Below are 11,292 nucleotides of genomic sequence, written 5' to 3'. Positions count from 1 at the left end.
TGCTGAACTGTCAAAAAGTATTAAAGATTTTCTTTTGCAGTATCTGATCTCTGATCTGTGTGGCAAATAAGATGGATCATGTCTGCTGCCATTTTACTTCCTTTCAACAATCCAGTTGAGATGAAGCACTCTACAGTTCACATTATTTCTAGCTGAATAGTATTTTTTACTCTTTTTTTGGCTATTTAGCAGCTAGCCATCATTCTGTTTTCTAATCTGAACATTTGGGGCTTCTACAATTTTTTTTTTTTTTTTGTATTTGTAGCACAAATAGTTCTGAACGGATGGTCCAGTTCTCTCTAGTAACAGCAAGTATGAGGTATAGACAGTAAATACAGTGGAATAAATGAAACAGTATTTTGGCATTCTGAACCTTACCTCATAAAATTTCTACTGTGGAACAGTTTTGGTAAATAGACCCTGGCGTATATAGTGACAAAGTTAACTATTACATGGTAATATCTGTTAAAATCAAATATTCCAAGTATTCTGTATAGAAGCGTTCCTCATCTCTGTTAAATACATGTGAATGTAGCTAGCATGAGTCAAATGTTAGCCTGGTCAGATGCAAACACACACCCATACAAACTTACTGATTAAGATACTTCTTTTGGAAATCACTTCCTGTCAATTTAACTCTTACTGTCCCTTCACAGCTTTGAAAAGTCCAGCTGCATTCCATGAGCAGATAAAGAGCCTGGAGCGAGCCAGGGTAAACCACTTTCTGTAAACTTGTTATTAACATCTGGAAATGGATAGTTGGTTGTATGTGATACTAAATTCTTCGAAAAAATTATTCCCATTACAGTAATAAGATGTGCTTTTATCTTGAAATAATCCATTAAAATAAAATATTGATGTCAAATCTGAGAGGAACTTTCTTAATCCTTCGCAGGGCAAGGTGCGGGGGGGAGGATAAACTTACGGACATAATGCGATACATAGCTACCTCCAGCCAAGGACAGGATACTTGTGCAGTATTTCTGTAGCAAATCTATACCATTGTGATTTTGTGTGGTGGTATGGGATCAAATCCAGAAACGTTCCCAACTTGTTTGGCGAAGACAGAAATTCATTAGCACTGCTTAACTGACTGAAAAACAGAACAAAACAAACCCAACCCCTTTACTGCCCATGTCCTAACAGCGATGTCCACCTATCTAAAGGCAGCTGCAAATATTCATTGATTGGACATCAGTGATTTATCAAACTACTTTGATTCCTCTACTCAAGGGTAGTTAATGCTCTTTTCTCATTCCTTCAAAGACCGAGAATTTTTTGAAGCACAAGATTCGCAGCAGGCCGGACCGCTCTGAGCTGGTCAGAATGCACATCCTCGAAGGTATGTACCCACCTATACTTTTTGAGCCACTATTAGAAGGAACTTCTGTTACACGCTTAGTTTTCTAACTGAATTAGGCTTTGATACGAATTATTTCTGAAGGTTCATATGCTCTATTTCTCTACTTTTACAGTGTCTGCTGTAATCTGTATTCTAAATCTGTATAGTAATAGGTATGGCAGTGAAAGTATTCTCAACTCTGTATTTGTTTGCAATTGCATATTGCTTTTGTTCTACAATGGTAATTATATCATGGTGTATGTACACATAGTGTATATATTGCTTCAGTTTCTACTCACACCCTAAAACAACCCGACAGCCTTGTGCTTATCCCTGCCTCCCCAAGTCTTTAATAAACTTGACTTTACCCTGCCTTGTTAACAATACCTGTTGCTCAGGTCATTTGAAACAATAGTCTTTTTATGAAAGGGGCTCTCTTACTGTGTTTCACCATAATGTTACCAAATACAGAAATTACCAAATGACCATAATCCAAGTCAATTTAATAGCCATTAGTTTTCAAAACATGCATTTGTATACTAAACCCAGAGAAGAGTCTCCATATTGATAGAACACATCCATATTGGCAGACTATCTCCATATTTTCATTGAAATACAATTTTGAAGACTCATATTTTTTGTGCTAGAAGCTAGTTTTAAAGGTAAACTTTTTAAGATGTTTGTCAAGAGAGAATCCAAAAATCAATGGATTAATTAAACCTTTACCATAGCTTACACCAGTAAACCATTACAGCAGCAAATGCTGTCTTCAGATTATAATTAGCGTTTATTATTTTATATTCCCTGCCTTATTGTTGGACATTATACAAATGTTTACCAAAAGTATTACTGCTGTTAAGAAAGAGGTTATATTTACAGAAAAACATGATCATGGGGATGAACAACACCTACTCATATAATCTTATTTTTGCTTATTAATTTGAGAATTTTCAGAATAATACTTGCCTGCTTTTGATAAAAGCGGAATGGTTATTGCAAAGACAAGTCAATGTTGTCATGAAATTGGAGAAAAGATGGAAGAGAATATTTAAATTAATATATCTTTTTTAGAGACCTTTGCAGAACCTTCACTACAAGCCACTCAGATGAAACTGAAGAGAGCTCGGTTGGCAGATGATCTGAATGAGAAGATTGCTCAGAGGCCTGGCCCAATGGAACTGGTAGAAAAAAATATTCTTCCTGTAGACTCCAGCGTTAAAGAAGCTATTATAGGCAAGTAGAAGTCCCACAGCCTCTCTCTGTTATCTATATGGCATTGTGGAAAACAGTAATTGAACTCTTTAGGGTAAAGTTCACTAGAAGAAAAAATACTCAAAGTTTATTCCAAGTCCTAAACTCCGTCATCATTTAATTGAAGTTATCTTATTTTTATTTTAAACTGTTAGAATTGTGTAGTTGGGAGTATAATACTGTCTTTGAATAATAAAAATCAAATAATAATTGAATAATAAAAATTGAATAATAAGTGAATAATAAAAAATGAATAATAAAAAATTACTACAAAATAATCAAACATGACCATTACTTAGTCTGTCATAGGTGTCTGTTGGCACTCCACGTGTTGAATATACCTTTTAATCTCTTATTAAAACAGTTTCTGCTGTGCACTTAGTTTTATCAATTCCTTGAGTATGATTTAATATGGCTGTCATTATATTAAAAACACAATAAATAGTTATGTACTATATGCCTAGACTGTATTGAAAACTGATCATTTTCCAGCAATTAGCTAATCCTGACAACAACATCTAAATTTGATTTGTGTAACTTAAAAGAATTGTTTTGCTTGTTTCTTTGTAAACATTCTAGCAGTTGGACAAGAGAATTATCCTCAAGCTTTGGATGATTATTCATTTGATGAAGACAGCAGTGATGCTTTATCACCAGATCAGCCAGCCAGCCAAGAATCCCAGGGTTCAGCAGCTTCCCCTGGTGAGCCAAAAACAAGTGACTCACCATCACCAGTAACACCAAATGCTACTACGTCTACACAGGTACAGTTTTTAAATGTTGAAACAAAATCTTCACAGTATGTTTTCTGGTCTGGCACGATAGAAATGGGGCATAGTTTCACATGGACTTAATACATGTACTGTTGAAAAGGAGTCTCTGGGACTCCATTTGCTGTTTGGGAGTGTATAGACTAGCACCCTGCTGTTGGCAATGATGAAATTCCCATCAACTGTAGTAAAGCCATAAATTCACTGAAATTCATTATGGGCTGTAGAAGATCTACAGCTTTCCCAGAAGTCGCTTAAAAGGTCATATTCATGGTTTACTCCAGCTGTTATTGATTACTTAATGTCTGTCTGCATTCTGAGCAAGGTCTTGAACTCGTTAAGAATTAAACTTAGCTGAAACAACAACAGTTGACGTCAGTTCCATTATCTCCAGAAAAGTCCATAAAAAATAAGGTTTCCCACATAATTTAAATGTTCTCTCCTATAGTTTTAAAATACTGCCTAAGGAACTTACTATTTAAGAAATGAAAATAACTTTTATGTTGATTTTTCTATGAGGTTTTTAGTATTTTCTTGAATTACTTAAAAAGAAAGTAACCAAGTCTGCCATGGCAGATAAAATGTCATCTTTACAGTAGAGCATTTAAATGCATGAGGATTTAAAAAACAGTTGATTTGAATGAAAACACTTGACTGTTCTCACAAGAATTGCAAAAATTAGTTTTGAAAGAGAGCTCTTCTTACAACAATTTGATTTAGTGATTTGAAATGGACAGTAACATTGCTTACCCTATCTTTAAACACATTATAAAAGTGCTGATGTAATTTGCCAAAACAGTAATGAAACAAACATCATGTACTACAAACGAATTTCTTTTGTCTTCTATTAGCTACTGGAAACACAGGGTTATATGCGTAATCATACAGTTACCTGGATGCTTTCTAGAATATCTTGTGCAGCGCTTGCTTCACAGGTCTTTATCTTCACCTTTGAGTTAATCAGTAAGTTTATTCATTAATGAGATATATGTATTTATTTAAAGGTTACTATGTTTAGCTTAAATAGATTAAGTTTATGTTTTCTGTCATACCTCAGCTAGTAATTTTAAATTCTCTAACTTAAGCCCAGTTAAAAGGAGAAGGCTTTGCTTTTAAGTAGATTTCTGCAACTTTAATGGAACTTTTTCTCTGGATAGAGAAAGAGAGACCCAAATTAAGGCTGCGGTGGAGGGAAAGGCAAGCAAAGTCATCACATGTTGTCTGATGGCAACTAGCTTGAACGGTCAGCAGACTCCAGACTAGCCAGATTTAACAGTACTCATCTCCACTCATTAAAAGCTTGTTCATTTGAGACTGACAGAGCTACTTAAATGGCAGATTGTGTTTATATTCTGATGTATACTTGCCTAGAGGATCCATTAGTTTGTGTTTATGTGTTGAAATGGAGAGTAACAAAAATTTTGCCTTGTATCAATGCTGAATTAGTTGTTGAATCAAATTTATGTATGTCTGCTGAGCAATCATGTATGCTAGAAAAAAGTCCTTGATCGTGAACTAGTTTCTCCCAGTAAGCCCATTTTCCTGTTGTACATAAATGAAGGCAGCTATATTATCACAGAAAAATAATTTGTTTCCGATGGATGCATTTTACCATACTATGCACGTTTACACTTCAACAAATTATTTAATCAAAAGACGTGGGTTTTCATCACAGTATTTTTTTTATATATATATATGTGTGTGTGTGTATATATGCTGTGACTTACAAATGTCATGCACTCAGCTTTGTGCACTTGGTATCAATATACCACGCGTGTATAAGCAAACACAGAAATTTTGGTAATGTTGTCGTTTTTGTTTAATTAGCTGAAATGTTTTGTATTAATTTGAGCAGTATTCCTTAAGCAGGAAGTGTGAATTTGATGGAAATTTGGAAGCCTCAGGACTTTAACTTGTTTCATTTCTTACAAGTCTCTACCTGGTAAAAAAGAGTTGTTCTAGCCTGTATAACACAAATATTAAAATACTTTATTTTGAAAGAATTTAAGACTATCAAAATTTGACCAATATGTGAATGGTACTACTATAAATGTGTAGTATTCTTCAGGTTAATGTTGATAACTGTAATTTATAATGGATTTTTTTCAGGAGAAATTCCTTCACTTTCTCTACTACACAAAGGAGAAAAAGATGCATAACTTTTCAGTTCAAATTATTTTCGTGCTTGTCTTTGTATTAAGCATTCTTTTGGAAAATGCATTTATTTATACATTTAAACTCTCAGGAGATTCATAGCAAAGCCAGGGCTCTACATAGGGAACTGTGCTGCAATATATAAATTAAGACACGAGCAAAAGATAAGACAGAACTGAATACTGAGTTCTTACTGTATAAAGTAATGTAAAGTTAAACAGTTACATATGAGATAAATATTGTTTGTGCTCCAAAGATGTTATTCTCTTAATGACCATGGGTACTTGACAACTGAGTAGTTCAGGACCTGGAATTACTCTCCTTGGTTTTCTTATTGCTATAGTAGATAGAAGAAGTATTGCAAAGTTCATATTCAAAAACAATGCTGGACACAAAGTATGACACATCTGTTTTATTTCATTGTTCCCTAACATACGGATTATGATGTGAATTGGGTTTCATGTTGAGAGAATGTAATTTGTGTTGAATAAGTTCAAAACAAACCACATGAAATTAGATTCCTAAGTAAAGAGTTAGGTTCCTAATGGAGACTTAAATAAAAATACTCAAAGCAATACATTCCAAAAGCTTTTCAAGTAGGAAGTATGAGATAGATATGTGATTGCAGCAACAAAATAACAGAGCACTTGAACTTGATTGAAAAAGCACTTCAGATAGAACTTCAATCCTTTGCTTATGGATTTCATAACATATTACAGCCGCTTATGTGCACAGATCTAAAATGCAAAGCTGCTCTTCTACAGGATACAACAGATGCTTACCTTGTTGTTCCTTTTGAAATAAAGAGTAACAGCACAGCATGTGTCTACAGGAGATGTGTCTGGGAAATTGCTTTTAATTCTTTTAATTTCATCTGACAAATTTTATATTTTATTACAACATAAAATACAAAGCATGTTTTGAAAACAGCAGAGTGCAGCCAGAGTTCTTGTCAAGACTTCCTCCTCCACACATTTCCAGGCCTCAGAGGACATAACATAACTTTGAGAACCTTCAGCTCGCATTGACTGATGACCTAAAACTTGCTTTAACCTGAGGTACTTGCATCTGGTAAGGATTAAGGGATTTTAACCACACCACTCTAAACAAAACAAATCGTGGTGTTCACAATTCTGAAGACATGAAACAGTTATCTTCAAAAAAATTGGAAGCATTTTGCTTGATGAGACAGAATATAATGACTATTTTCTTAATATATTCACTGTAGCTTGTTGACCTACTAGATGCTTGTTTGCAGTTAGAAGAAAACGTCCAGAAATCATATTATCTGTAACTGGAAATAGAAGATCTGTTCAAAGAAAATATTTTTTACATTAATTCATGAAGTAATCAAGAATTTGAGACCTGTTAATTTAGTTTTTTGAATTTAATAATTTATCAAGTCAGTGATAAGCATGGTTCATTGCCTCATCTGACAATTGCAGCTAAAATTTGGAAGTCTGTAAAAAGCTTTGTATTTCATGTAGCCATTAATCCTTTGTAGTTTAGGATAACAATTAATATAAGGAAAAAGTAATTTACTCTATGGCAAGAGGCGTGGCATACCAATTTCCTCTGGATGGCTGTGCAACCCACCACACAGTTTAGGTTATGGCAAGCTAGCTATAGCTGCCTGTTGGCAGCTGACGGCTGGAGACGCAGAAAAATGTATAAAAGAAATGCAGAGATGGGGGGGAAACTATTATAATTTAATTGTAAGCAAAAGTCAGAGAGCTTAGTGCATGCAGACTGGCAGCTTGATAATTGAATTGCCATCCCAGAAACATAAAAGAACTAGGACATAAAGTTGCAAAATGTGTACCAAGTGTTTTTAGCAAACTGATTTAAGTCCTTTGTGGTACAATCTCATGGAAGAATAGTAAAGCACAAGAAGAAATGAACTGGGGAGAAGTACGGTGTGACTTAATTAGAATGCAGTGTTTTAGAATGTATTCTGAAGAAAAACGGTGCTTACTAGTAGGAATAGAAGGGAAATGGATGGGCTTTTATAAAAGGAATATTGTACTAGGTGATCTAATCGCTTTCTTAAACAATGGAAATGCAACTGATCTCATCTGTCTGGATGTAATACTGTATGATACTAAACACTGGCAAAACTGGAGAAGATGGAGATTAGCAGAGAAGACAGAAAGAGGGAAATATTGGGTTGAAAGGAAGTCGGTAATAGTGCTCTGTAGGAGTTGATCTGGGGACATTCTGGTTTCATGTTGCCATTAACACAGATCACAACAGAAGTTGGAAGGCATAGTCAGCGCAGAGTTGGATTGTTATTATGCACAAAGGACTGGCTGATTTGGCTTTTAGGAGAGAAATGCAATTCCAACAGAATGGAATAGTTCTTGGAAAGAAAAATACACAACACCTCTCTGTCCCTTGAAAAAGAAATGTGGAAACCTGGGGACTCTGACTCAAGAGAAAACTGAGGAAAAGACAGTTGGGCTGCAGTGAAGTGATGTGAGCTACTGTGTACTTCCTCTGTAAAACTGCAAGTATGTCAGAAAAGATGATTCTGGTCAAAGTGTTAATGCCACTGTAGCGATCCAGTGAGACCCCATATGGAATATCCTATATATTTTACAGTTACTTAAATCCAGGAAAGACTAATGAAACCTCTAACACAAGGATGATCAGAGAATGAAAAATCTTTTATGAGAAAAGAATAAAAACTCATTTGTGTAGCTAGAAAAACAAGGGCTGAGATCTGTTTATGTACAGAGTATATCCCATCAGAGGGTTATTCACTCCAGAAGGAATTAGGTTTTAAATCAGAAGACAATTTCAGAAGAGAAGAAAATTGGTATGACAAAGTTAAGCTCAGTGAAGTTTGGATATTATGTAAGAAAACTTCTGGGAATTTTTTGGGAGGCATAGTGGTGCCAGTAAAAGAATAAGAATGAAAAAAAATAATAAAATAAGCCTCTATGGAATTTAGTAAGTTTATAGAAGAAGTTACACACATGATGTTTGTAACAGCAAGGGAACCAACTCAGTGAAGTTCAAGCTACTGTATTGTACTTACACAGTAGTATCATTGGGCTGGTGGTCAAATACGGAAGAAGTGCACCTCCTGGCAGAGTCAGAGGTGTGGTTGCCATGAAAATACTCTAGGAAGTGATCTCTTCAAAATACATGTGCTCTGCTGCTGTGTGATCATTGTGAGATGACAAGTTCGTTTTCCTGTGTTGATGTTTGACCTTCATTAGACACAGGCTTTTCTGACAGTACTAGTTTGGGTGGTAAGATTGTCCTTGTGTACACAAGGTTCTGACTTCACAGACAGAAAACAGCGAAGGCCTCTATAGTAATAAAGCAGTGTTTTCTGTAACTTCAGGAGGCTGCTTCAGTATGTATGTAGTGTGTCTAGGGTCAAATTTTAATGTTACTTCAAGGAGAGTAACAACAAATGGTGGTACCTCTGCTAACACTTGCTAACCATTCATTCTTCCTTTAATTATTTTTAACCCTTATCTCTCCTTTTCTTTATAATTAATACAATTGTTTGAACTATTTTTCTGTACTTGGTTGCATATAAAAGTATAGAAATTAGTTATAGTCTTAAAATCTGTAATTCTTCTGTTCTAGAAGTCTTCATATATGAAACTTGTTAATTTGAAACTTGTTAATGCTTACCTGACATAACCTTTTCCTGTAATTCTGACCAACTACCTTCTCTTTTTTGTTATCCTTATGCCAGGAGCAAAAGTACTTTCACAGCTGTCAATTCTAGAAAAATTCTGCAATTATAAAGTTAAGAACTGGCATCAATTAGTTAATCTGATTCTGGGCTACCAACCAGAGACAAATACATGTTAGGAGCAGTTTAAGTAAAATGTGCCTGACTTGAATGGGTGAGGCTACTTCTGAAGGTTCTTCCAGCTCTTTTTTTATGATTTTGTAAGAAAGACAGAAAGAAAATGTTTTCATAGTATTTCTTAATTTGTTTTCATATATGTTAAAAGGAGAAAAGAATTCTGCAAATTAAAACAACAGTGTAAAGGTTATGAAAAAGACCTTCATTGAGGGCTTTTTTTTGTACATTGTTATAAATCCTTTCTGGTTAGCATTCTTTTTACCTGCAGAAAAAACAACAACAATAATAATAAAGAAAAATGTTAATGTTGGAAAAATATTTATTATGATGTACTACAGAAATTGGTACTAAAATCAATTACTGTTTTGCTTTGGTGAAACAAGAAGTAAATCCTGTATTAATAAAAACAACTTTTTGGATACATTTACATGCAGTAGTTAGAATGCAAAGTAGGAAGTCAAGGTAAGAAACCAGTTTATTGTATTTGAAGTGTGCCAAAATGTGCCTTTATAGAACACTTGTGGACATGCACACAAGAGAGTCCTGTTTTCACCATTACTCCTAAAATTATTTTGTGAATTTGACATGATAGTAAATTGTCTTAATCTTTTCACGTTTTTTTCAATTATTCAGACTGTGGATGTTTTTAATGTTTCTCTTTTTCCTTATATTTTTTTTAATACTAGTATCCACCTTTAACCTCTCCAGTTCCTGAATTTCTCAAAACTCCATCTACAATTGAACAGCACGTTACACGTTCTACTGCTACAACCACCCTGACCACAAATACTGTATCTGCAGCAAAGCCTGGGCCAACGTTAGTAAAGGTAGGTATCTGTAATAATGCCATCTGAGGACTGTGTTCTTCATCTATGCCCTTTTCCAATGCTATGCTTAATGAAAAAATACATGAGTAATGTTATAGCTCCTACAACTAACAACAACTTTTATTAGTGTTCAGGAGAACATACTGGGTTGTTGACTGAAAGCTTTTGCATGCCAAGATCAACCATTAACACTTTTAGGGACTGGCTCATTATTTCAAGAGGTCCTTATGGTACAGTTGACAAAAGTTTTCAAGCAGAATTAGGCATTGCATTGCTAGGGAAGGTTTTCAGAAATGAGGGCAGTAGATTTTTGCAGTATTAAGTTTCTGCTTACTATTGGTGAAATTAATCTTTTCTAATCTAGTTTTGTAAGCAGGATCATTTAGTTGGAACAGAGGCAGCCGCATTCATAGTCTTATAGCCAAACTGGTGAACAGCATTGATCCTTTTCCGCAGCTATTTTCTTAGTTCATTTATTGTATAAGCAGAACACACTGTGTGAGAGAAGTTACTGTATCGTTGTATTTGAATATCGGAAGAACATACTCAATTCTTTTTTCTGCACTGACCTAGCCAGCAGCATGGAAAATTTTTTCAACTACAATCAGAGACGGGGTTGTGTTAGAAGATGTCTATAATATTTAATTTCAGCAACTTTGTCCAAAGGTCTTCAGCTGTGTAATCATTATATGTATGTAGACTTCTGTCTAACTACATGAAATTAATTCTTGGTTAAGTTTACAAGGATGACCTCTAACTAGGGTCATCCCTAGTTAGATTCTAGTATAAATTTGGCTATATCCAGTGAAATCACTGGACTTGTACCAGCTTACTTAATGCTGGACCTTAATGACCAATTCAGATATCCCTCAAAACAGGCTATCTGTATAATAAATGTGCACATTTATGGATCAACTTTGATACTTTCTGTATGACTAGGTAACTGCCTTCAACTTTTACTCAAAGTAATTTCAAAGAGCTTGTAAAAGAAGAGAGTTTTACCACATGTGCAGGTATTGCTAATAAGGATACTGCTCAAAGTTTCGTAATAGTGATTCTGTAATTTATAGGACTGTCTGTCCATGCTTTTAATGTGGACCTGTAAGTACTTCTGAC

General features: G+C 34.7%; 1 protein-coding gene across 1 annotated transcript in view; it reads left to right on the top strand.

Annotated features, from left to right (window-relative positions):
- The window catches only part of MKL2 (MKL/myocardin-like 2), a 57,124-nt gene that overhangs the window by 31,032 nt on the left and 14,800 nt on the right, over positions 1–11,292 (top strand). The window contains exons 3-7 of the mRNA XM_010291809.1: positions 657–712; positions 1,267–1,342; positions 2,414–2,575; positions 3,173–3,357; positions 10,036–10,176. Coding sequence (XP_010290111.1) covers positions 657–712; positions 1,267–1,342; positions 2,414–2,575; positions 3,173–3,357; positions 10,036–10,176 — 620 coding nt within the window. The remainder of the gene's footprint in view (positions 1–656; positions 713–1,266; positions 1,343–2,413; positions 2,576–3,172; positions 3,358–10,035; positions 10,177–11,292) is intronic.

This window comes from Phaethon lepturus, unplaced genomic scaffold, assembly GCF_000687285.1.
Source record: "Phaethon lepturus isolate BGI_N335 unplaced genomic scaffold, ASM68728v1 scaffold19717, whole genome shotgun sequence".
NCBI lineage: Eukaryota > Metazoa > Chordata > Aves > Phaethontiformes > Phaethontidae > Phaethon > Phaethon lepturus.
This window is presented reverse-complemented; position numbering and strand designations above follow the sequence as displayed.